This window comes from Bubalus bubalis, chromosome 12 (assembly GCF_019923935.1).
Source record: "Bubalus bubalis isolate 160015118507 breed Murrah chromosome 12, NDDB_SH_1, whole genome shotgun sequence".
Taxonomy (NCBI): Eukaryota; Metazoa; Chordata; class Mammalia; order Artiodactyla; family Bovidae; genus Bubalus; species Bubalus bubalis.
In genome coordinates this window covers 87,426,897-87,452,793 of record NC_059168.1, presented here as the reverse complement: position 1 = coordinate 87,452,793, position 25,897 = coordinate 87,426,897, and the positions used below count along the sequence as shown (strand labels likewise).

Sequence of the window (25,897 nt, the reverse complement as noted above, 5' to 3'; positions counted from 1 at the left end):
CAGTGGATAAGAATCCACCTGCCAATGCAGGAGACACAGGTTCGATCCCTGATTCTGGAAAATTCCACATACCATGGAACAGCTAAGCCTGTGCTCTGCAACTACTGAAGCTGGCACACCCTGGAGCCTGTGCTCTGCAGCAAGAGAAGCGACTGCAATGAGAAGCCCTGCTCACTGCAATGAGAGGAAGCCTGTGTGCAGCGGTGAAGATCCAGTACAACCAAAAAATAAATAAAAAGAAGAAATAAATAATTTAAAAAAAAAGAAATATGTACTCAGAGAGAAGAGAAAATCCATTCACTGAGACAGCCGTCCCCTGGGAGTAACCAGAGCGAGAGCTGCCGGCAGGACTCCCCCAGGTGTCAGGCGAGGTCCCCGAGCAGTGGTGGGGAGAGGGTTTCATGCTGCGGGGGTGGGTCTTTGGAAGCCAAGGTCACAGGATCTGTGTTCTTTGGCCTTGGGTGAGGTGACTTCCCTCCAGGGAGGAGCGGGTATCAGGAGATGAGCATGGGTGGGGTTGGGTTAGCGTCAGTCGTCTGGGTCCTGGAGCAGATGGCGGTGGTGTGGCATTTCCTTGAGATTGCACGAGGTGTGATTTTAGATTCCAGGCATGGGGCTTACTGAGTTGGTATCCTCTCCTGCTGAAGATCTGAGTTCCAAGTCTGTATCCTTACCCAGAGCTGGAGAGACAACAAGGAGGTGTAGAAACCTGCATCCTTGCCTACCGCGGGAGCTGGGAGGGTTCGTCAGCTTCCCCGGGCCCTTTTCCTTTAATAGAAGCAGAGGGACAGCCGTCCCCCTGCTCACCGAGTCGCTGGGACGTACATCAGGAGTGAGGGGGTCACTTACCTCATGCTTGGTTGGTGTTGGCTGCCCTTGTTGCTCACTGTGGCTGTGGGTGCTGAGAAGTTCGGGTCCTCTCGAGGCAGGTGTCCGTGGAGAGGTTCCTTGACATGGGCTGACTGGGTTACAGGAAGGTCTGTTAGGACAGAGACGTTGTGGTCCCCTGGGGCACTTCACTTACTGTCTCATAGACACCTGCTCTCACAGTGAAGGGCGTGGTCTCCTGAAACCCTGTAGTATTGATCCACTTTGAACAAAGTATAAGACATGGTCACTGATTTCTTCCAAGTACCAGGGGTACTTTATAAAAGCAGAGCATTTGTTTATTCTGGGGAAAAATGGTTCTAAAAAGTGAATCCTGTCTGTGTGGGACTCTTGGATATAAATGTTCCATCTACATTGAGACCCTGCCCCACCCCCCAGCCTTGGCACCAGTGAAAAGATGTTTACTCCCCTCCTTTTTTTTTTTTTTTTTTTTTTCAAAATGAGGGCCAACGTGACAGCAAACTGGCACCCACGTGGATGCCCCCTCAGCTGAAACCAGTTGTGGGCGTAGCTCTGTTTTAAAGCATTTCATCCCACTTTACATTGTACCTAGGTGTCCACATACTTTTTTCTAATAAATCTCACCTTACTCGTGTTTGCCTGCCCCACCACAATATGTTGCTTGTGATGGGAAATATTTGTACATAAACAATGAATCAGTGAGTAAGAGGTGAAGCTCGAGTTCGGTGACTACTTAGAGAAGCTACTATCTTACTTCCAGGTTAAAAGGAGTGCACTGCTCCTGGCTTTATCTCAAAGCAGCACACCATCTGCAGATGAATCTGTTGAAAGGGAAGCCAGAGACCGTCTCATGGCCTGTGAATCCCCAGATGGATTTGGGGGGTTGTTGAGAGATATAAATAGGCAGGAAGCAGGGAGCTTCCTGCTCAGAGGCCAGAACCGTTTCTCTCCTGTGATTCAGGGCGCTCACTCACGCCCTGTCCTTTGGAAGTATAAGAAGCCTCCCTCTCTGAATGCATGCCAAACACATTATTATTAAATTCATTGCTTTCCTACAAAAGCCTTAACCTTTCCCAAAAAAAGAAGGGGTAGAGGGGTCACACGGGCAGAGTCAACTTCCACCAGGAATCCGTGGGGCCTGGTGTGGCCCAAATAGACCTGTACCTGTGCTGGGGGACGGACAACCTTCCGGGTTTGGGACCCAGAGCCTGGACAAGTGGATAAAACATTTAAAAAATATAAGGTCCAGTTTATCAGTAGCCCCTTCCTGAGGGTCCGTAGTGATGCTGCCCCAAAGTGATTATTGGAGCCGTCTAAGCCTTGACACCTGTTCAGCCCTGCCTCCCGTCATAAGAGACCTGTAGAGTTTCATCTGACGGGTTGTTGGTTTTGTCAAGCCAGGACGGTCACCAGGCAGCAGCCAGAGCATCACTCTGGCCGGGAGCCCCTGCAAGGAGAGCTCAGTCCAGCGGAGCAGGGTGGCCCTCAGAGCTGCCAGGCTGCTGGAGGCCATGGGCTCACGTTCACAACGCTGTTGCAAGGATCAGATGGACAGCACAGCTCCACCCGACCTGTGGCCTGCAGTAACCATCCCCTGTGGGGGACACGTGTGAAGTCCCCCAGCACAGTTCACGTGAGGCACAGCGTCTATGGACACCTAGGTGGTGGTTTATTAGGTGAAGCTGGCAAAGTGTTGTGTGCCCCCACTGGGATCCTGGAGTTGACCCACCCACTCCTGAACCCTGGTGGGCTGCAGCAAGGACCCACGTGGGTTGACCTGGGGGCCTTGGGCCCTGACGATCATAGAAGCAGGTACGGTGGCTGTCCTGGTCCCAGGGTAGGAGCGAGCGGTGCCCCAGCCAGGAAGAGCCGGTGGGCCCCCCAGTGCCTCTTCACTCCGTGCTGCCCTGTTATTGCATACGGAATCCTGGGCTGAAGGCCTCAGTATGCTCTCTCCGTCTCTGTGATCCCGCAGAGGCCTGCACGTAGACGTCGTCGGCTTGTGCACGCCTCACCTGTGTGCTTTTGCACAGGATAAGGAGGTTTGAGTCGCTGGCCCAGAGTCACCAGGGTGGGGGTGCGGGGGGGAACGCCTTGATCCATGCTGAATTTTTGTCTTTGGAATTTTTAACAATTTGGTTGAAATATGACTCACATACCATCACAGTTCACCCATTTAAAGTACAGTTCACTGGCTTCTAGTATATTCTCAGTTGTTCTTCCATCACCACAAGCAATTTTAGAACATTTTCTTCATCCCATCACAAAGCCCTGTACCTGTTAACCATCCCCTACTCTGTCCCCTTACACTGCACCCCCCACCTCCCCCTAACACCCCCTCCCCTCCAGCCTGGGGCCACTGCTCCCTATCTCTACGCATTTGTCGGTTCCGGGCATTTCAGTGAATGGAATAACACCACGTGTGGTCTTCAGTGTTGGCGTCTTTCATTTAGGATTTCAGGATGTTTCCAGGGCTCATCCACATGAGTGCTTCATTCTTTTTGTGGCTGAGTCGTACTCTTGTTATGTGGACACCATGTCTTTTTCACCTGTTCATCAGCTGATGGACCCTTATGACTTGGTTGTCATGGGTAATTAGCGTTTACTGTCCCTCAAACACCGTGTCTAGGTTTTTATTGTTGCTGTTGCTGCTTGTTACTGTCCTTGGAGTGAGATGCTCAGTCCTCTGGACCAGGAGCCGCTGTTTTTCTTGCTCTATCTTTCGAGTGCATCAGTACTTTCCGAGGCCCTAAGGACCTGCCGGGAGTGCAGCAAAGTGTCACCTCATGTGTTTCACCCAGGCTGTGTGCATTTCACAGATAAGATTTGGGGTCACAGACTTGCCCAGGGTCACTTGACAGTCTACGGCGGGGGAGGATTTTGGCTCCCCTGGAGTTACTGCTGCTCCACGCTCCTTGGAGAGGTGGGGTCTGTGCCCTCAAGACCAAATTAGAGCCAGGAAATAGACCATGAAGATGGACAACTTGTTTGATTTCATGGGGCATGTGGGGAACCTGGCTGCCGGGCATGGTGCCCACAAACAGGAAAATAGTCTTCCCTTGGAGTCTGCGAGTTTCCCCACCTGGCTGCTTATCCCTTAGACCCAGACCTTGATACCTCTTGTCTTGGGTGTCCAGCCTCCTGAAAGTGGAGAGGCAGAGTGGACGCTGGTGCTGCAGGAGAGCCACATGCCGCCTGCCTCCTGCTCTGTACTTTTCTGCCCATGCCGCTTGTTACCATGTTGTTGTTCAGTCGCTGAGTTGGGTCCAACTCTTTGCCACCCCATGGACTGCAGCATGCCAGGCTTCCCTGTCCTTCACCATCTCCCAAAGTTTGTTCGAACTCACGTCCATCTAGTCGGTGATGCCATCCAGCCATCTCATGCTCTGTCACCCGCTTCTCCTCCTGCCCTCAATCTTTGCCAACATCAGGATCTTTTCCAATGAGTCAGCTGTTAGCATCTGGCGGCCAAGGTATTGAAGCTTCGGCATCAGCCCTTGTTACCGTGAGGGGGTGGGATTAGTTTTCACTCATCACAGATGAGTGGATGTTAAGGCCCTTAATCATTTACAGGGCGGTTACGTTTGATTTCAGGAACGCAAGGAAGGACTACATCACTGCCAAGTACATTGAGAGAAAATACGCGCGGAAAAAACACGCGGACAATGCGGCCAAGCTTCACAGTCTTTGTGAAGCCGTGAAAACAAGAGACATTTTTGGATTACTTCAAGCATATGCCGACGGCGTGGATCTTACAGAAAAAATCCCACTGGCCAATGGACATGTAAGAAAGGACATGTAGAAGCAGAAGGGGTTGGGGGGTTGACGGGGAGTGACAAAGCAGTGCCATCAGAAGTGCTGACAGTGGGTGAGAGGAGATTCGTGGTTGATTCTTCAGCCAAACTGTAGTGGCAGCTCTGGGAGGAGACTCCATCCCCAGGGGAAGGAGCCTTTTCTCAGAGGCCTAAGCTTCATCATGTTGATGATGCAGGGAGGGAGGGGGTCAGAAACCTTGAGAGGACTTTGCAATGAAACCCCCGAATTTCTCATTCTTTCCCGGGGCGGGAGGAGGACTAGGACCAGTCTCTAAATGATAGGCAGCCTCTTAAGTCCCAAGGGCAGAATTTGCCATGGGGATTGGCTTCCCTGGTGGCTCAGCTGGAAAGAATCTGCCTGCCAGCGTAGGAGACTCAGGTTTGATCCCTGGGTTGGGAAGATCCCCTGGAGGAGAGCATGGCAACCCATTCCAGTATTCCTGCCTGGGAAATCCCATGGACAGAAGAGCCTGGCAGGCTACATACAGTCCATGGGGTTGCCAGACACAACTTAGCAATAGGTAACATGTTTTAGAGACAGGTTTTTCAAAGGACAGACTCAGAGGCTTTTAGAAGAGAAATACATGCTTTCACTCGCATTGGCCGCAGAGCTGAGTGCTCCCCTTGGGATTCTGGAATGTTTCTGTTTGGTCTTCAGGAGCCGGATGAGACTGCCCTCCACCTTGCCGTCAGGTCCGTGGACCGGACTTCTCTCCACATTGTAGACTTTTTAGTTCAAAACAGGTAGGTGTCCTTAAATCAGGGCCAGTGTTTGATTTTGCTCCTGGGTGTTTCTGGGGAAGGGATCAGGGGTTGCCTCACTGCTTCTGCGGTGTGGCCAACGTGCTGGAATTTCCTCAGGTGTGACTAGGATTACACGACAGCGAAACGGCTGCAGGTGTGGGGTGTTCCCGTGCAGTCTTAACCCCTCCTGGTGTCCGCAGCATCCAGCTTCCAGTGTCTGGGGCTGAGGGGGACGCCCTGTGAATAGGTCTGCTGAATTCTAAGCCCCTGGAAAGCAGCCTCTGGCTGCAGCCCCCTTGACTGTCAAGTGGGGAGTGGTCCCCATGACGTCAGGCAGGGCAGCCACCAGCTTGTCCTGTGAGGTGGGGGTCCCATGACGTCAGGCAGGGCAGCCCCCAGCTTGTCCTGTGAGGTGGGGGTCCCATGACATCAGACAGGGCAGCCCCCAGCTTGTCCTGTGAGGTGGGGGTTCCCATGATGTCAGGCAGGGCACCGTGAGCAAAGGGAGAGGGAAGCAGGAAGCAGGGCTCCACCTCCAACGTGGGCTGAGGCAGGGTTGTGGGCGTTTTGCTTGGTAGGAAAAGCTGTTATTTTCAATTAGAGCATGCTTGTGGAGAGGACGTGCATGGGCAGTTTCCTTGGCCCCAGTGCTCCCATCAGGTTCGTCCTGCCTTGCTTGGTGCAGGGCTGGCCTGATGGTCAGAGTCTAGTCGTGAAGCCCGGTCAAGGTGCATCGTGTCTCCCTGAGCATGGGTTTGGGTGGGGGTCAGGGCAGGGAATGGCCAGAAGCCATAGAAACTCTTCAGCAAGTGCAAAGCAAGGAGACGTTTTGCATTTTGTGTCTTCTGCCATTTCTGGAGGGAAGAGGGAAGAGATGGCTGGGGCTGGAGGAGCTTGGGTGCAGTCAGCTCCTTCCCCAGGAGCTGGGAGCTCATTGGACGCCTGCGGGGAGCTGCCCACCCAGCACCAGGAGTGTGGAGGGGCTTGGAGCAGTTGTGCGGTGCCAGCTCCCTTAGAGCAGACTCTCAGGGGACAAAAGGGCAACCCTGGTCCCTCTTCTTGGGAGCGGGAGTAGAAAGATCAGAGATCAGGCTCTTTTTTACTGAAAATATAGCTGCTTGGAAAAAGGAACAGTGAACGTGGCTGGTTTCCTCCTGTCGGGATCCTGGGGCATCGTCTCCCAGCGGTCCCTCCGTGTCCCCACGTGTCTGTCCAGGGTGGAGCCCTGCTGTCCTGCTCACAGCGTGACAACGGCCACCCACCAGTGGGCTGAGTGGCTCGTCCTGGGATTGCCCAGTCCGTTCTGTGTTGGCAGAACCCCTGTGGTCCTCTCATTCCCCCGGAGCCTGTTTTCAGGGTGGTCCAGGGCAAGCCAGCTCAGAGGAGCCTGGTGACTCTGAATTTTAGAAAACGTGGTCTTTCCCTTTCCTGGTACGCGTGTTGTCAGTAGGATGAAAAGCGCTCAGCCCAGCCTTCCGTGCCATGGACACACTGGCGGGCCTTAGCAGTGCAGCGGGAGAGACCCCCGTTCGCCTGTCCCTCTCCCAGCCCCCGGCCAGGGGTGCACAGGAGCCTCGCCCCCTTTTTTTGGCCGGCTCTGCCATCGTCGTCTATTCCCTGATGGCCTTAAGCCCAGGCCACCTCCTGCCACAAGCTGGGCTGGCGCTGTGGCCCCCCACCTGGAGGAGGACGAGAGGCCCTGCCGGCCACGAACCCGGGCGCCGACTGCCTCTCCTGCTTCCGAACCCCAGTCCCCTGCGCAGCACCCCAGCCCTCTGACCTGAGACTTCCCTGCCCTCCTCTCTCTCTCTCTCTGCATCCGTCCTTGCCAGCGGGAACCTGGACAAACAGACGGGGAAGGGCAGCACGGCCCTGCACTATTGCTGCCTGACCGACAGTGCGGAGTGCCTGAAGCTGCTGCTGCGGGGCAAGGCCTCCATTGGCATCGGTGAGCCTCAGTCCCGCCTCTTCCCCGGCCCCTCCGGCCACTGGGCTCCGGGCAGAGCTGGGAAGCCAGCGCCACCCAGCAAGACAGGGCCCACTCTGCCAGGCTGCTGCAGTCCGATACTTATCAGCAGTTTTCCTCTGCTGTCTTGTGGACTTGCCCCCATGTTGCAGGCATTTTCTGGGCTCTGAGAGGCAGAGGGTGGCCTGCAGCTGTTAACTGGTGGCCAAGTGACCCTGGACAAGGTTCAGGCATCTTGCCCTCCTCTTCCTGACTCCACCTGAGATCAGACTTGGTCCCTCACTGGCCCTGGGTGGGCACGTTTACTGCTGGGAGTCACTGTCCACTGCCCCTCTGTTCACTGGCATGGAACCTCCTCCATGAGGGACCATGTCTGCTTGGCTTCCATCGCTTCCTCCTCCCAGGGCCCTGACCTGCAGCTGGCCAGGCACAGCCTAACCCCCAGGACATCTGGCTGTGATGTGTCCTGGGGAGGAGCTTTGAAGAATTATCAAACTGATAGCCAAGACTGGAAAAAAGGCTCATGCCTGCTTGAGAGCCGAGTTTTTTATTTTTTAATTAATCATCCAACCTCATTGACTGAGGCTTGTTTAGAAGAAACTACACAATTCCAAATTTACAGACTACTTATTAATAAAAGGAGGTGTAAAGTCTTTCAGCCAGGTGCCTGGAACTAGATTAGCAGTGCTTTTGGTTAGAGAATTACCATGAACTGCTTTACGCAGTGAATTAGCCTTGGATATTTATTTTTACATTAGTTGGCTTAACTTTAGTGCTTTTACTTTCATGATTAGTTCAAATCTTGTCTTTTAAAATGTTACTGACTGCACACTGCTTAGGTCTGTATGATTTCAGAACAGATGAGCCCTGATGGGGGCTAAGTTGCCGGAATTCATTAGTCAGTTTCATTTGGGCTGCTTGACTGGGTCTCTATTTAATAGCCTCCGGGTATCAGACCTTTGCTTGATTTGGCCACAACATGTCCTTTCATCCCACCGTCCCTTAGCTAACGAGTCAGGAGAGACACCTCTGGACATCGCCAAGCGACTCAGGCACGAGCGCTGCGAGGAGCTGGTGAGTCTCCCCCGGTGGGGTTGGGGGTGCTCCTTGGGGAGGGTCCGCAGGAGGGTCCTGAGCAGATCCCAGTGTCCTAGAGGGGACAGCTCGGAGCAAGTGTCCTGGGGCACCTTTAGAGAGGAGGGGACCACCTGCCTAGTGGTGACACTTTGGGAACATGAGTCAGTATTTTCTGGTTGGACGTGTTGGCGGCTCTGGCTTTGGGGGTGAGTGGAGCTGAGGCCCCCCGGGTTTGCAGGGAGCTCCACTGCTGTGGCTTGGGAAGGTCGCGCCAGCTCTCCCCACTGTTGCTTTGTTTGTAGAGTCAGCTACACCAGTCTATAGGGTCGTCGTGTATTTGAACTCTGTGAAGCCGTGGGCACATACTAAGTGCTCAGTAAACAGAGCCATTAACAGTCACTGCTGTAGAATATGAGGAAGGTTATTATCCTGAGCTCTTTGTGTCCATTAACTCATTTAATCTTGATAACCCTTAGGACACTGATTAGTAGGCACCTACTGTTTCCCCTTAGGATACTAATTAATGGGTGCCTACTGTTACCCCTTAGGACACTGATTAGTAGGTAGCTACTCTTACTCCATTTTACAGATGAGGAGACAGCTTCAGAGGGTTAAATAACTTGCCTGCGATCACATGGCTACTATCTGGCTTTGGAGAAAATTTAGACCCTGATGTGCTAAGATACCCATTTATCTAATGCAATAACTTCTCACCTGTGCATCTAGAATGAAACCAGCTGTCCACTTTCCCAGAGAAAGCTGAGAGAGCAGTCATTCACATCATTTTCCGCAGGGCTTAATTCTCTTGTGCTGGTCAGGAAAAGCGGGGTCTACAGTTAGCGGGCTTGTTCCTTCTTGAATTCAGTGCTCCCTGTGCGGTGGTGGGTACCCAAGGGCTGGCCATTGCCTTTTAGATCTCAAACACTCCTTGGCTGCATGCTGTGACTTTGCAGCTTACAAAGCACTAAATGGGAATTGTTGGGTTTGAGCTTCCAGGGTATGTGTAGATTCGGGAGGGGCGATTGGCCTGAGATGCAGCAAATTAAATAAGCCAGCCTCATGCTGGGGCACAGCTTCTCTGGGGCGCAGGCCCGCTGCCTCTAGATCCACATCTCCTTTACAAGGTTGAGTGTGTGAGCAGCGTCACTGACAGCCCGTTGTCGTTCTCAGCTGAACCAGGCCTTGTCTGGAAGGTTTAATTCTCACGTTCACGTGGAATATGAATGGCGACTGCTCCATGAAGACCTGGATGAGAGCGACGACGACATGGACGAGAAGTTGCAGGTCTGTGCCAGCTTGTAAAACATGAAGAGTTTTATGATGAGCATCCTTCAGAGCAGTGTGGGTCCTGGCCTATATTTAGGGCAGAAAGCTGTTGTAGGAAAGGAAATAGAGTTTACTAAAAAGTAAAGAGCAAAAGCTTCTGCTGATCTCAGTAGTTCTTGGGTTTTAACCATCCCACAACTGCCCCTCTCTCCCAGCTCCTACAGATGTGACTTTACGGGACATTAGTTACATTATCATGGCAGCTGCTCACCTTCTGATACGAAGGAGAGACACAAGAGGGCCTCTGATTCTGGTGGATGTTAGAGGAAGCTCTCTCACTGAGATTGATGTGATGAAAAGCCATGTTTCCCCCAGGAGTGGTTTTTGTGTTCACCGAGTTGATCTTTAAAACCTTCACTGAAATCAGTGACCCTTAGAGCTCATCTGGTCCAACCCTTTCCTATATCAAATGGGTCATTCAAGCCTCAAGACTGAGAGGCTGGCTTGGCCACAGTGAAGCCAGCACTTGGAGACTGCCCGGGGGCTCTTACCTCTTCCTCTAGCTGCTCCTCAGGATGCTCTGGCTTGTGCACTTGGGGGCACCCCTGGAAGGTAATCACCTTCACACCCGTCTCAGAGCTCAGAGTCAGACCCAGGACCACTACTCCAAAACCTGTATGCCTAGAAGCTATGAAATTAGTGGGAGTGCCATGATGTAATGTTTTAATTCTTACTGATGGACTTTAATGTCCTCACGTGTATATTTCAGAAATATATGGCATTTCTGAAAGCTGTTGGACTATTCTGTTTCTTAGAATAAGGAATTTCTGAGTTCGCTGTCAAAGTGAGAGGAGCTGGTTATTTTATATTTAGATTTTCCTTTTAAAAAAGTGAAGGTTTGGGACTTCCCTGGTGGCCCAGTGGTTAAGACTCCACGCTCCCAGTGAGGGGGCACAGGTTTGATCCCTCCTTGGGGAACTAAGATCTTGTATGAGTCAGCCAAAAAAATAAATAAATAAAAAATAAAATAAAGTAAATATTTTTTTAAAAAAGAGAAGCTTTGAAACATCTGCCCCGGCATGAGTGCCTCTTGGCCAGGCACATATCACGTTGTCAGGTTCCCAGGGTCATGTGGGCAGTGACTGGGCAGGTCCTATGGTCCCAGTGAAAGCCCAGCAGCAGTGCTAACACTCATGCCCCCCACTCCACTGCGCACCCCCCACCCCGCAACGCCCCAGAGCAGAGAGTGGCGGGCATAGTTCACACAGCTGTGCTCCCTGTTGGAATTTAAACTCTAGGAAGAACCACTGGCCATTGAGCTCTATGCACTGGAGCTGAGTGTGAGCCTTTGGTTGGCCAGAGCCTTGACCAGGCAGGTGGTCGTGTGAGGGCAGGTGGGTGTGATAGCCGATACTCATACCTGCTAAATTCTGGGCTCTGGGCCGGTAGTTAAATTTGTACCCATTTAACAGATGAAAAATAGGATCAGCAAGGCTAGTTTGCTCAAGATCACAGCTGTTAAAACAAAGCTGACATTTGAGGTAGGAGTTTGATTGAATTTACCCAAGTCCCTGGTTCCATGCACATGACCTTCAGGTGGAGCAAGGGTCAGCAAACCCGTAAAGGGCCAGATGACAGATGTTTTAAGCTTATGGGTCTGAAATACGAGCCTGTGTTCCAGCTTCTCTCCTCCAGGGTGGTAGGAGAGCAGCCATGGGCAGTGTGTAAACCGCAGGCATGGCTGCTTTCTGCTAATGTTTTACTCATTAAAACAGGTGGTGGTCCCACAAGTCATAATTTGCTGACCCTGAGCTAGAGGACTCTTTAGAGTCCTAGTTCTATGGGAGGAAGACATTGATCTCACCTGAATTAGCTGTGTGTCTGTTGGGGATCGGTCACAGCTGTGGGTGCTGTCTGAGAAGGATGCTCGTGGAGGGGATGTGCCGTGAAAACAGAGCTAAACTGAGCCAACTCTGGCTGGTACAGATAAAGCAGCTTATATTCTAAGTTCTTCCCAGAATGAAGAAGTGCAAGTTCTTATAAAGCACAGCTCTTTTGGTGGGTGTGTCCATTAAGAGACACGCTAAGAGTGAGGTTTAGGTCTCACCGCTGTCCTGTAACGGCAGAAATGTGCGGTGCCCAGGTGGTTGAGTGGCGTGCCTGGGCTTCTCACCAGCACAGCCATAGCCATGACTTGGAGGTCAGTGCATCTGCGTCTCACACACCTCTGCCCACCACCCCCGCAGCCCAGCCCTAGTCGGCGAGAAGACCGGCCTGTCAGCTTCTACCAGCTGGGCCCCAGCCAGCTGCCGTCCAGCGCTGCAGCTCTGGCGAGAGACGCCGGCAGCCTGGCCAAGGACAAGCAGAGGGGCTTCGTGCCCAGCCTCCTGCAGAACGAGACATACGGTGCCATCCTCAGTGGCAGCCCGCCCCCCACCCAGCCTGCGGCCCCCGGCTCGTCCAGCGCCCCCCCACTCCCGCCACGGAACATCGCCAAAGGTACGTACCGAGCTGTTGGTCACCCTGGGTGTGGGAACGCTGTGGTTGGGGTCACGCTTTGGGGACTCTCTACTTGCTTTGTCCCCAGCTAGCTTGCCTGTGGGCCAGCGTCAGGACACGTTTTTCTTTTGGGTCTTTTGTTTTGCACATAACGTTCTTTGCTTCCAAAATGAGCTCCATCATTCTTAGGATGGTGGGAGTGTGTCTTGGCTTCGTTCTTGTTCCGGGCAGGGAGGTGGCTCGTATGACTCAGGGAACACGAGGACTGCACTGGGCAGGCCTGGATGGCCGGGTGAGCCCGGTCGCTGTCCCTGGGTGTTTCCCGCAGACCTGCTTCTTGGTGCTTTTCTCTTTGCTGTCCACCCCTCCCTTTGCCTCCATTCTTTCCCTTTCTCTCTCTCTCCTGCCTGTACACGGCCAGCTTATGACGTCTGATTATTTCTTCTCTCTGTGATTCCCCATGAAGTGAAAGATAGAAAGATGCTAATTTGGGAAGCAGTGCTCAGCCTAGCTGTAAAAATACAGAATAGTCCCCGAGGGTCCTGCTGGCACTTCAGGTGCAGCAGCTTTGCTGTCCTGGCCTCAGTCGCCCTTTCACAGCATAGTGAGTTTGACACCACAGATGCTATTTCTGTTTTTATAAAAATGGAAACTGAAATGAAATGAAACCTTGTGCCCGCCCGCAAAGGTTAAGTAATTTACCCAGCACTGGAGGCCCACTGGCCATTTTGCTCCTTGAAGGTAGGTTCAGCAGGTAGCCAGGCTGGCTGTATGCTGGGGCTCCAGGAGGCTTCCTGGGGGCAGGGGGCAGGAGCCTACCCTGGGTGTGATGTCCGAGCCCCACATCTGCTCTAGGCTGATGGCGGCCCCAGAAATAAGTCCCAGATTGCATTTTGCAGGAGCTACTCTCGGAGATGGGCACGTAGCCGAGTGGCGGTGATGCTGGGAGGCCTGAAGGCTGTGCCCACAGTATGGGATGGCTGTTGCCCCCCAACCGCCATCCCCCCACCCTGGCTGTGGTGCCGGCCTTTCCACACGGCTCTGCCCCGGTGCTCAGGGAGGCCCAGAGGTCACGGGCAACCCCGGGCAGACCTCGGAAACCAGCCCGCCCCCTCCCTCAGAGCCCGTTCCTCCTTCTAGGCCTGCAGGGAGCCCGGGTGTGAGGAAGGAAGTCACGTCCCACAGCTGGAAGGGGCCCTGGTGTGTGAGGCCGCTGTGGTCAGGGGGTCTCATGGGGGCGGCTTGTTGCCTCCCTCTCCCTCCTCCCAAGTCCCAGGCGTGTGTGTTGTCTTGTGAGGCTGGAGCTAAATGGTTAGGTCGTCCCCACCTCGTGAGCGGCTTTTCCTGACTGTGTGTGTCGTGGGCGGAGAGATTCTCTTTTGCTCTGTTGGGTCACAGAACAGCGGTAGAAAGCTGTTCACCTGTTTTTCTTGGCTTCCTTCAAGTCTTAGGATGAGAAGGGTTTGGAGGATTCCCCGTGTCTTCCTTTGATGATGGAGATCGCCCTTCACCCCCTCCAGCCCCCTAAAGCCTATCTTTGTTTTCCGTGTGTGCTACCCTTGATCCACATGGAGTATCCACCCAAAAAATGGAAGAAGGTCGGCGCTGTCCCCGTCAGCAGACGTGGCAAGACTCCCCCTACCCCAGGTCTGCCCTATGTGGCCATGGCCTGTTTTCATCTCCAGGCCCAGCCGGCCATGGGGCCACACGCAGCCTCAGGCGCGGTCACGCCTGTGCCCTGGGCAGACACCGCTCCGTGAGGAGGAGCGGGCAGGGTCCAGCCAGAAACACATCCACCCTTCACCAGCTATGTGTGACTTGGCCCTTCTCTCACGTGCTCTGTCTGAGGACAGGTGCCCCCTTGGGCGAGGTGCTGACCCCACGGGAGGATGTAAATGGGTAGAGACGAGCAGATGTCCCATCCCTGAGCGCAGAGCTCAGGAGGGTCACTGTGGTTATCATTTCCCTTTTCAAACTGGACTTCCATTAGAGAAATCGGTAAGATGGAGACCAACTGGGAATTTTCCCAGGAGCATCGTTGGTTTACTGTGTATTAGTATCTGTCTTCCAGGTGCCAGAAAGAATTTTTTTTTTTTTTTTAAACAAATGAGTATCCTATTTGTGGTCTTACCCCTGTTCTGTCCACAGAAGGGTCACGTTTCCCGTCGTACAGGGAGAGGATCAATAATGCCGTGTTCTGTTTCTGTTTTTGTTCTGTGCTCCTGCGTGCGTGTGCATGCCTGCGTGTGCATGGGCGTGCGTGTGCGTGCGTGTGCAGCTCAGCCAGCCTCCTCCGCTAACGCCCCGTGGAAGACAAACTCTGTAAGCGTGGACAGTATAAGCCGGCAGCGATCTTCGTCAGATCCGCCCGCTGTCCATCCACCGCTGCCCCCTCTTCGCGTGACATCTACCAGTACGTTTTTTTCTCCTTTTTCCTTTCTTGCCATCGGGCTTCGTACTACACGATGGCTGGTGGGGAGGAGGGGGGTGGTCCTCTTGGCCGCCATGTGGGGAGCAAGCCCCGGCCTGCACATTGCTGGGGGCTCCTCCATGGCTGCCTCCCTGTGGCCCCCCTCCTCCCCAGCGGCTGGCTGCTGTCTGTCCCACTCCCCACGGGGGCCACCCCCGCCCCTCCTCCATCTCCAAGCACTCCAGCAGCGTTTCTTTCTCTCCACGGCGGTGCCAGGGCTTCCTCTGGCTGCTCCATGCTTGGGGTACCGGGCTGTGTTCCTGTGGATGAGAATCTGCTCTGTGTTTCCCCTCAGTGTCACGTGTGCACCGGGGGGAGGGGCAGCGGGGTGCAAAGCAGAATTGGGGGGTGGCTACTGGACCAGGAGGCGAGGCCTGGACACGGTAGGAGGAGGGGCTCCGGCCTCTCCGAGTGCGGGTCTGCTCCGAGAGTGCCGAGGCTTTCCCTGGGTTTCCATAGCTGGAGTTAAGGTGGGAGAAGCCACCCTGGCTGCAGTCGGTACCCTCCGGGTGCTGGAGGCCAAGCGGGCACCTGCCTTGGTGAGGGGCTTCCAGAGGTTGGGGTGGGGCAGGGGCACCCAGGTCCGGGGACGGCAGCAAGGGGGTTGGTGGTGAGAGGCACCCAGCAGGTCTCCGAAGCTCACTCTTCTGCCTCATGGTCCTGCGTCCCCGGGGCTGTAGATAGGCATGCAAGAGTCTGCCTTTTGACTTTGCTTTTAAAGCTTATGAAAAAAGGAAAGAAAGCCTGAACTGGACCCCTCCCTGCTCAGCCAGCACTCCCCGCCTCCGCCGTCCGGGGCTGAGGCTCCTGAGGTGTCCACGTCCAGGCCTAGGGGCAGGTCGCTGCCTCTGCGCGGACTGCGGGACGTGGGTGCTGGCCGTTGAGAGGGGCGCTGATGTTTGTCAGCAAACGGGAAGGAGGCTCAAGGTCCGGCCCCTTGTCTTACCAGCCCCTTGCCCTCGCTGAAAGCCTTGGCTCCCTCATTCTCTGTTAAACATAGAGAATATAACTTGCTGCCCTGTCCCGTTACAGACAGGAAGCCTTCACGGAGTTGGCTCTTCACAGACTGACCGGTGATACGGGTGGGCCCCAGGGCAGGACCCAGGCCAGGCCTCCTACGGCTGCTTCCCCAGGTTCCCTGGAGGATGGAAGACCCAGTTAGCTTTCCCAGGGGGTGGTTCTAGCTGAGAAAACATCTCCAGGCCCTTGGAATCATTTTAATCTTCGCTTGAGACCTGGAAGGACTCTCCGCCAATACTGCTGTCTGAAAGTCTTCAGTGGAAGTGGGTGTTTTTCCCGTGAAATAGTGGAAGGAGAAAAGGAAGCCCTTGTTGGAGGAGCCTCGGGTGGGGAGCCTAGGAATATGATGCCTGGAGGCTGACCCTCTGCGTGTGTCTCTCTTTTTCCTCTCTGCAGACCCCCTGGCTCCCACGCCGCCCCCTCCAGTGGCCAAAACACCCAGTGTGATCGAAGCCTTGAGCCAACAGAGCAAGCCGGCCCAGTCCGGACTCCCGCCCAGCAAAGCCCCGCCACCCTTGCCGCCCCAGCCACCCAGCCGCCTCCCCCAGAAAAGGCCTGCTCCCGGGTAACTGCTGCTCATCTGCGTTCCCCTCGGGCCAGCCAGGTCACCATCCATGCTTCCTGCCTTCAGGGGCTTCCCAGTGCACCTGCCCCACAACTTCACCTGCTGGGGTTTCTTTGAATGTTTAAAATCGCCCACGTTTCAAATCCTGCTGTGACCCCTGAGGTCAAGTATTGCATGATTAATTAATTATGTTTCAGGGGTCTTCAAAATAATTTACCAAGAATATTTAAACTGCAAACATTTCATACCAATGTGTGTCTTATATCCACATGATGAATTTAGATTTCTGTCGAATACAGACACTGGGACTGGGGGAGTTAAAGTCCTCAAGACATAGGGCCTCTAGGTCTTACTTGTTCACTCATAGGATTATCTTGAATACATGGACTCTTTGCAGTGCAGGGCATGTATTTTCAACAAACTAGGACATTCTCCCACATAAACATAATACAGCCAGCCAGATCAGGAAATTAACGTGGTTGTTATTGTTTAGTCGCTAAGTTGTGTCCGACTCTTTGCGACCCCATGGACTGTAGCCTGCTAGGCTTCTCTGTCCATGGGATTCTCCAGGCAAGAATACTGGAGTGGGTAGCCATTTGCTTCTCTGGTGGATCTTCCTGACACAAGGATCGAGCCCATGTTTCCTGCATTGGCAGGCAGATTCTTTATCACTGAGCCACCTGGGAAGCTCTTAACCTTGGGAAGCTTCCACCTGGGAAGCTCTTAACCTTCCAAAACTCTAGACTCCAGGTTTGCCATTTGTCTAAATAAATGTCCTTTACCACATTTATTGTAGTAAAGCTCATGGGATCCAGCTCATGGCTTTCAGTCTGGATCTTTATGGTAGAAAAGTGGTTCCTTTTAGTGGAATGATACTTAGATGCCAAGATCTGGGTGCTTGGTGTCTTCATTGCCATTGGAGTGTCAATGCTCCCAGGCAGGCCTTCTGAGGGATCAGAACTAGGGATACACACGTGTATATTCATACATGTACATGCATGCTTGTATACATGTATAAACACATTTATTTGTTTCTTGTTTATATGGATGGAAATCCATGAGTTCACACTCTCTCCAATTTCTCTGGTTCTGAGTAACAAACCACACCAAAATGTATTGACATAAGACACAACTGTCTTATGCTCACGAGTTTGGGTCAGCACAGGGGGAGTGGCTTGTGTTTGCTTGACAATATCTGGGCCTTTAGCCGAAAAGACTCGAGGGCTGGGGGTTGTTCAACAGAGATTCATCAGAGGAGGCCTCCCCAGTCTACACATATGGTTGGTGCTGGCTGGCAGCTGGGACTCCAGCTGGGGCTCTCAGCTGGAATACTTAACATGTCCTGGCCCGTCTCACATCAGGGTGACTGGGCCCAAGAGCAAGTCCTGGAAACCAGCAGGATATCACATCTGCCTTCTGCTACTGCTCGACACAGGCAGAGCCTGGACTCGGTCAGGGGAGGGTGAGGCATTGCAGTGGCCATGCAGTCCATTCTCGATGTTTTAAACGCTCCACAGGGTTCATTCTATATAGGTTTTATTCCTTTCTGCACTTGTTACTCCCCGTTCTAATGGTAAAGAAGTCCGGCTCCCATGTTTACTTAACCCTTATGAAACGCATCTCCCATCTCCGCCTTCTCCTCTGTGCAGAAGCCTCCTCTCCCTGCTGGAGTCTGGGACCCTCCTGGGTCTCCAGCTCCCCTGACAGGCCAGCCCCTGCCCCCAGCCAGGTGGATGCCTTCCTGTGTCCCCTCAGGCAAACCCCCGTCAGGCCCCCGTCCATGGACACCTTGGGCTCTGACTCCCCGGGGTGAGGTGGTCTGTTTTCATCCCTGCTCCCAAGTAGGTGATGGAGCCTCTCAACATAGAAACTACATCCTGCATCTGAGAAATCTTCATTGATTGTTTTTTTTTTAAATGACTTAGTATCTGTATTTTTCTGTTCTAAGTTATAGTCTAGTTCTTACTATTCGGATATCAGATCCCCTTTGCCTTTCCTCTATGTGTATCACCTTTTCTCTTTATTAGAGTAAGCTGATTGCTCTAACAGCTGACCCCTGGACCATCTCAGTGGTTTAACATAAGGAATTCACTTCTTGCTCCCACGAGGTTGAGTGTCCCCATTCTTGCTTGTACAGCAAACCCAAGGGGGTGAGTCAGAGACTCAGACCCCTTCTACTTCTGACTCCACCATCTTTATCCCCTGGGCCGAGGGTTAATTCAAGATTGCCAGGAGAAATATCAATAACCTCAGATACGCAGATGACACCACACTTATGGCAGAAAGTGAAGAACTAAAGAGCCTCTTGATGAAAGTGAAAGAGGAGAGTGAAAAAGTTGGCTTAAAACTCAACATTCAGAAAACTAAGATCATGGCATCTGGTCCCATCACTTCATGGCAAATAGATGGGGAAGCAATGGAAACAGTGGGAGACTTTATTTTGGGGGGCTCCAAAATCACTGCAGATGGTGACTTCAGCCTTGAAATTAAAAGATGCTTGTTCCTTGAAAGAAAAACTATGACCAACCTAGACAGCATATTAAAAAGCTGAGCATTACTTTGCCAACAAAGGTCCATCTAGTCAAAGCTATGGTTTTTCCAGTAGTCATGTATGGATATGAGAGTTGGACTATAAAGAAAGCTGAGCGCTGAAGAATTGCTGCTTTTGAACTGTGGCATTGGAAGAGACTCTTGAGAGTCCCTTGGACTGCAAGGAAATCCAACCAGTCCATCCTAAAGGAAATCAGTCCTGAATATTCATTGGAAAGACTGATGCTGAAGCTGAAGCTCCAATACTTTGGTCACCTGATGTGAAGAACCAACTCATTTGAAAAGACCCTGATGCTGGAAAAGATTGAAGACAAAAGGAGAAGGGGACGACAGAGGATGAGATGGTTGGATGGCATCACCGACGTGATGGTCATGAGTTTGAGCAAGCTCCATGAGTTGGTGATGGACAGGGAAGCCTGGCGTGCTGCAGTCCACGGGGTCACAAAGAGTCAGACATGGCTGAGCGACTGAACTGACTGAGGGTTAATTCTGCAGGAGGAGAAACAGGGAGGGCTGGCAAACCCTTGGGGCCTGAGTGATGCTCTCACTCAGGCCAGTCCTGTGGCCCCACCTAGAGGCAGGGGCTGGAAGTGCAGTTGCACTGCAGAGGGGCCAGTTCCTTGTTTGCTTTTTACAGTCACCTTTCTGGGAGATTTTCTCAGCTTTTTGCCATCATATAATGTTCATGTTAATAGTATCCTAGTGGTTTCACAGACTCATTTTCTCTCATCTCTTCCACGATTCTTTCTGTTCTGACTTCTGTTATGTCATAGACGTTTCCCATAAGTGTGGTCTTCCCTGTCGCTAAGTTGCCCCTTCATATGCAGCATTAGAAGCTGGCAGACTGCACCCTGATGCACAGAGCTGCTGGCATGGGTCTTGCTGTAGAGCAGTCTCCCTGGGAGGCCATGGTATTGGACACCGCGGGTTCCTTAGAGAACAGACTTCTAGTCTATTGCCCGAATGGAGCATGTTCTCTGGGAATTGAATGTAGAAGTAAAGATAAGCTTTCACTTGGCCCCTCGGTCCTGAGGAGAGCCGAGCCATGGTCAATCTTGGGGGGTTACACCAGGGGTCACAGTACAGAGGACAACACGGGCCAGCAGGGTCCAGACAGTCCTGGCAGAGCCCCCAGGGCCTGCGGATTGATCCAGCCCCACCTGACACAGGAGGAGACCTGGGCCACATGGGACAGGAACGTCGGAGGCAGAGCTGATTCTCAGTGTCCAGCTTCCTGCCCAGACCTGGGGTGTTGGCTGCAGGCTCACGCAGGACAGGAGAGTCCCAGGAGGAGCCTAGTTTTGGAATCAGGAACCCTTGGGTTCTGGCGCTGTCCTCTGGGTCTCTCTTTTTCCAAGAGAAAAAGAATTAACTTGGATTGGCAGTTGATAAAATTAGCTTGCCCGTTTTCAGTTTAAACACAGGTCCCGTAGAACAGGGAGTGAGGTAGGGCAGTCACGTGCCTTTCGGGCTTCCTGTACCAGTGACTCTTGGCTGCCCAAGGGGTGCTTATGGTCAAAAACCTGCCTGCCGAGGTAGGAGATGTAAGCAACGCGGGTTCGATCCCTGGGTCAGGAGGTTCCCCTGGAGAAGGGCATGGCAACCCACTCCAGTATTCTGGCCTGGAGAATCCCATGGACAGAGGAGTCTGGTGGGTTACAGTCTGTGGGGTCGCACAGAGTCGGACACGACTGAGCAACTTAGCATGCACGCATGTACCAGTGACACTATTTCCCCTTCTTCGTAGGCCTGACAAGTCAAGCCCATTGATTAACAAAGGCCAGCCGAGAGGACCTGGTAATTATTTCACCTGAACTGGTCTGTGAGGGCAGAGTGGGGGATGTGTCCCGTCGTGGTCAGCTGTCTCCTGGCCCAGCTGTCCTGTCCAGGGCAGGGCAGCCACCCTGCCCCCGGCAGAGCCCCTGATGCCCCTGTTCCTGGGGCTGCCTGGTACCATACCCCACATTCCACTCCCCTTCTGTCACTGGGGGGGTGGGGGCCGGTCAGTGGAGGAGGTTATAGCGTCTGTCCCATGGTGACAGCTGCAGGCCAGCACTACAAAGGCCGCAGGCAAGTCACAAGTTTCTTCGGCCTTCAGGGGACTTTCTGTCAATGATTACAAAAACCTCAGGAAACCTGCCTTGTGAATCTGACACAATGGCCTTTACGTTGTTTCTGTCTCATGGTGATGGCTGAGGGGGCATATTGTGAAGTTGATTCATTTTGGCCCCAAAGTAGTGGACCTCTCTGGAACAGAAGCTCTGGGTCCTCTGTCCAATGCCGTGGTCATGCAGCCCCCAGCGCCCATGCCCAGGAAGTCCCAGACGGTGAGTGGATGAGCCCCTTCTTTTCTGCCTCTCTGCTCTGGCAAGGAGTGTGCGGGTTATCCTCCAAGGGCTCAGATCTAAGCCAGACACAGCCCGGAGCTCACAGGTGAGGGGCTGGCTCTAGGATTGACCCCCGTCTGCACACCAGGCCCCGAGCTGCCCTCTCTTCCCTGGGCTGGCCTCCTCCGGGAAGTCCCCCTGCCACCAGCTGCACTGAGCCTCCCCAAGTTGCCCCGGGTGGGTACGCAGGCCTGCAGGCCCCAGGGACCCGTTGGAAGCGAGGCAGCCCGGTTCTCCCCTGAGCAGGTGTGTCTTCCCACACACTGAGCTCTGAGCCCCCTTCTCCTTGACGCAGACCAAGCTGAAGCCCAAGCGGGTCAAAGCCCTGTACAACTGCGTGGCCGACAACCCCGACGAGTTGACGTTCTCTGAGGGGGATGTGATCATCGTGGACGGCGAGGAGGACCAGGAGTGGTGGGTGAGTCTGGGCCTGAAGGGGTCTTTCCCCAGGTGAGGCTGCCCTGCCCTGAGCAGCTTCAGCTGTCCTTTCCGTTTCCCCCTACTTCCAAGGGGTCCCCCCTCGGGTGGGCAGGCCACGTGGGCTGCAGTTTCCAGAGTGCACCTGAGGGTCTGCGAGGAGGATGTGGCCTTGGGAGTCTCGGGCTGCTGCCTCCTCCACAGTGCAGCGACAGATCAGTGCTTTTCAACCTTTAGATTCTGACCAGCAGTGGATGTGTACTTAGTTAGTTGCTAAGTCGTGTCTGACTCTCTGCAACCCCATGGACTGAAGCCTGCCAGGCTCCTCTGTCCATGGGATTTCCCAGGCAAGAATACAGGAGTGGGTTGCTGTTTCCTTCTCCAGGGGGTCATCCCGACCTAGGGGTCACACCTGGGTCTCTTCCATCTCCTGCTTTGGCAGGCGGGGGTTCTTTTTCCGCTGAGCCACCAGGGAAACCCAGTGAGTGGACAGTGGAAACCTGAAGTCACAGCCAGCCTCTGAAATAGAAATATACGGCATGGTGTTCCCTGGTGGCCTAGTGGGTAGAACTTGGTGTTTTTCACTGTCGTGGCCCCTGGTTCAATCCCTGGTCAGGGAACTAACATCCTGCAAGTCGCATGGCGTGGCCAAAAGAATAAGATAACTCTTCAGTTTTTCTATATATATATTTTTTAAAGTATCAAGTACGGAAATGCTGCCCGTAACCTCCAGGGCTCCTCCACTCATTTAAAAAAAAACAACACACACACATTTAAATTTTGGTGGTTTTCTTTTAGACTTTTACTTACCTACTTAATTTACATCATTGAGATCAGACTGATATAGAACTTACATAATTTTCCCAGAGCAAAAGTGAATGATTTACTGAAGTCTCATAAATGCTTGCCTACATTTAAATAGGGCTCCCTCATGTTTGCCACTTTCTGTGACTTTGAAGCTCACAAACTTCTGACATTCAGTCCCTTCGTCTATTAAAAAAACAAAAACACAGATGGGGTGGTGATCAGATCCTGTCCTATGTGCCCCCCAAGACTGCCAGGACTGTGGTGGGGGCATCTTTGAGGGCACCGACTGCCCTTGAACAGGAGTTCCGAGTAGTAGGCAGGGACTGTTTGAAATGTGAGTGGAAGAAACAACAGTTTAGATGTTTTACCTAAGTAATTCTTTCCCAGAAGTTCTTCCAGACAGATCTTTTTTTTTTCCCCCTCCAAATGCTAAAATGCCCTTCAGAGTTTCCAGCATTTAGAACTTTTATAACCACCTAACCTTGTATTCATTTCAGATCGGCCACATTGACGGAGATCCCAGTCGCAAGGGAGCATTTCCTGTGTCTTTTGTGCACTTTATTGCTGACTGAATTGCTACTGAAGAAAAACACTTCTTTTAAAAGTCATGTCCTGTTTCATTTTTGGTACCAGTACTCTTGCCAGATAACCTGTTTCATGACTTGTACTGTACCCACTTTCTCTAATGCCACTGTTCTGCTTTATAAACTCAAAAGCCAATTTATATATATATATATCAATGAATTGTTTTTATATTTTGTGTTTTTCATGAAACATTGCTATACTTTTATTAGGAAAAACTCAATTTCCTAAGAGGTGAACTGAAAAGTGATTTTTTTTTTTCCCAAAAAGTGATTTTAACTACATAATCAAGCCTGAATCTACAGCATTAGCTGAACCTCAAAATAGTTTTGAGTGTTGGGAAGAAATGTGTCCTGCTTTTCTTGGCCCATTTCTTTAGTTGGTGACCTTTAGCACAGTTATTCTTTTTAGAAAGCCAGTAAACTTTTGCTTTCCAATTCTGCAGCTAACCTGCACTTTCTAGATAAAATGCTTCAGTTCACCTTTAAAGACTTTTTTTTTTTAAAGATACCTTGAAAGTTTTCCTTTGAAATCCACCTGACATTTATTTAAAGCGACTTGGGATCGTATACGTAACGTTGCATTTCCAGCACCTGGTGTGCGCGGTCGCAGTTGTCACTGTGTCCTGCATGAGTGTGTCGATTATTATGAACAAGCCTACCTAAGCCAACTAAAGATGGTTTGCTATGGCATACGTCAGCTCCAGATTGTATAAAACTGCATTTCCTGAATTCAGTTGAAAACTAAAGATGACGGATGGTGACACGGTTCTTCAAGCTAGTTTATGCGCTTTAGGTGTCCTGGGATCCGCTTTCTCGAGCGCCCTGGCTACAGCCAGAGTACCGTCACCAAGTCCTCGCTGTTTCCTGCCGAGTGTGCCGCTGCCTTCCCTCCTAGCTCGAGAGAACGTTTCCTCGATTTAGTGTCTTGTGTTTATAGAATATACCAACAGGAATGGTAGTTACACTGTCTTGCAATTTAATCTGTCTACTTGTTTGTAATCACGAACATATCAGAAATCTGTAGGTCCCAGGTAATAAAATAACCCCAGACATCCGGATTTCCTGTTGAAGTCCCATCATATCATTCTTAAACTTAAGCTACTGGGGGCAGGGGGTGGGGGTTAGGTTGTATACAATAAAATAAAAACTCATTAGGTTTAATGAACTTGACTATCATACCTCTTCTTAGTCATGGTGAGCGTAAGATTCAGAGTAGGTATGTTGAAAAATTTGGCGCTCTCTGAGAATAAATAGGCATGTGATGCCAACTTAGATTTTTACCAAAAGTGGTAAATTTAAGGATAGGCTTGGAAAGCAAGGCGACGATGCTATTTCTTCATGTCGTGATGGTACATTTGATTGAAGCAGCCTGTCTTTATTATGCAAGACTCTTGTTGAGTGTAGAGCTTTTTTTTTTTATTTCATTGTATTTTTTTTCATTGATATTATAAAGGAAGACAGAACAAACTGGAATGTTTTATGATGTTGTATGGCAATTGCGTTTTTGCCTTTCAAAGTTCTGGGTAAAAATGTGTTAGATCTGTAATTATAGTCTCTATTTCTCTTTTGTTTTTTTAAGCACTACATCTGTTTTCACTAATTGTTCATTTGTTTTTGAACCCTTCATTTAGTTAATTCTCTCATAGATTGAAGAACGTAAACAGATGTTTTGCACAGCGCACTTCATATGTCTATTTTAGCACAGCCCTCCCACATCTGTACCTTATACTCAATCAGCCTTTCGCCTACTTGGTGCCAGCTATGTAAGGAATTAAAGTTGATCCATATCGACAGTGGAACACCAGTCCCAAACCGATACATCAGTTTGTACCAGTTTGTACCAGTACGGTGTGTACCAGTCACTGGTACACACATAAATACCTAGGAAATATTTTCCCAGTCTACAATTTGGTGGTGCTATTGTGCAGTAATTAATATTACTCTTACCAGAAGAGAAATTATATTAACTTCCCTACTAATGATGCCCTTTCCTAGTTATTTGCTCCTTGCAAATTAAAAAAAAAAAAGCAAGTGAGAAAAAGGAAAACACTGTAGATAATCTATTTATATTTAAAGTTTATGTTTTGTGACCTCAGCTGCAGGATTCCGGCATTTGGCATGCCATCCTCCATCAGGTCTGACCTCTAGGGATGGCGACTCAGAATCTGTCCACGGACTAATGGTTAGCGTGTGATCTGTGAAGGGTGGGAACCACAACTGCAGCCTGGATGCTATCTGAGATGTATGATATTCAATTCATTCACTCGATTATTTCCGTCTAGTTGCAGCGCAACTGTATATATTGTATAACCTAAATCAGTTATTTTCATTGTCCTAATTAGAGCATGTTTAATAAGTTTACTCTTCTTGTTAACTAGTCATCTGACTGGAAATAAATAAAATACTTTTAAATGGACATGGTGTTTTTCATGTTTTTAATCTTTTGAGTGTTCAGTTTTTCATGTTTTTAATCTTTTGAGTTGCTTCAGTTGTGTCTGACTCTCTGCAAACCCATGGACTGTAGCGCACCAGGCTCCTCTGTCCATGGAATTTTCCAGGCAAGAATACTGGAGTCGGTTGCCATGCCCTCCTCAAGGGGATCTTCCCAACCCAGGGATCGAACTACCATGTCTCTTCCGTCTCCTTAATTGGCAGGCAAGTTCTTTACCACTAGCGCCACCTGGGAAGCCCCTTTTAGTCTTTAGTAAAGCACTGTATATAAAAAGTCTTTAAAGAAAAAAAATACACTAGTTTACTGAACATGAAATTCTTCACAGTGTATGACTTCTAACATGATCAGTAATCTTTGAGGGTTTTCAAAGATAATTACTGTAGTTTATATTGTGGTTTGCTAACAGGTTATCCTGACAATACACCTTTT

At 51.3% G+C, this 25,897-nt stretch overlaps 1 protein-coding gene and 1 long non-coding RNA gene across 12 annotated transcripts in view; one reads left to right on the top strand and one right to left on the bottom strand.

Annotated features, from left to right (window-relative positions):
• ASAP2 (ArfGAP with SH3 domain, ankyrin repeat and PH domain 2) overlaps window positions 1–25,432 on the top strand; it is a 158,284-nt gene extending 132,852 nt beyond the window's left edge. For 9 of the 11 annotated variants that reach the window (XM_025261573.3, XM_044926268.2, XM_044926265.2 and 6 more), the window contains 12 exons: window positions 4,444–4,633; window positions 5,323–5,408; window positions 7,241–7,356; window positions 8,381–8,448; window positions 9,622–9,735; window positions 11,964–12,216; window positions 14,495–14,629; window positions 16,103–16,271; window positions 20,569–20,618; window positions 21,057–21,148; window positions 21,504–21,626; window positions 22,930–25,432. In XM_025261573.3, coding sequence (XP_025117358.1) covers window positions 4,444–4,633; window positions 5,323–5,408; window positions 7,241–7,356; window positions 8,381–8,448; window positions 9,622–9,735; window positions 11,964–12,216; window positions 14,495–14,629; window positions 16,103–16,271; window positions 20,569–20,618; window positions 21,057–21,148; window positions 21,504–21,626; window positions 22,930–23,004 — 1,471 coding nt within the window. In that variant the 3' untranslated portion in view covers window positions 23,005–25,432. The remainder of the gene's footprint in view (window positions 1–4,443; window positions 4,634–5,322; window positions 5,409–7,240; window positions 7,357–8,380; window positions 8,449–9,621; window positions 9,736–11,963; window positions 12,217–14,494; window positions 14,630–16,102; window positions 16,272–20,568; window positions 20,619–21,056; window positions 21,149–21,503; window positions 21,627–22,929) is intronic. The other 2 variants (XM_025261575.3, XM_044926267.2) reach the window with 1 other exon arrangement.
• On the bottom strand, window positions 9,646–10,115 carry LOC123328628. The gene is made up of 2 exons (XR_006543590.1): window positions 9,989–10,115; window positions 9,646–9,823 (listed from the first exon to the last, which is right to left on the bottom strand). It is a non-coding gene; the product is annotated as an uncharacterized LOC123328628 (long non-coding RNA).
• Window positions 25,433–25,897: the final 465 nt, after the last annotated feature.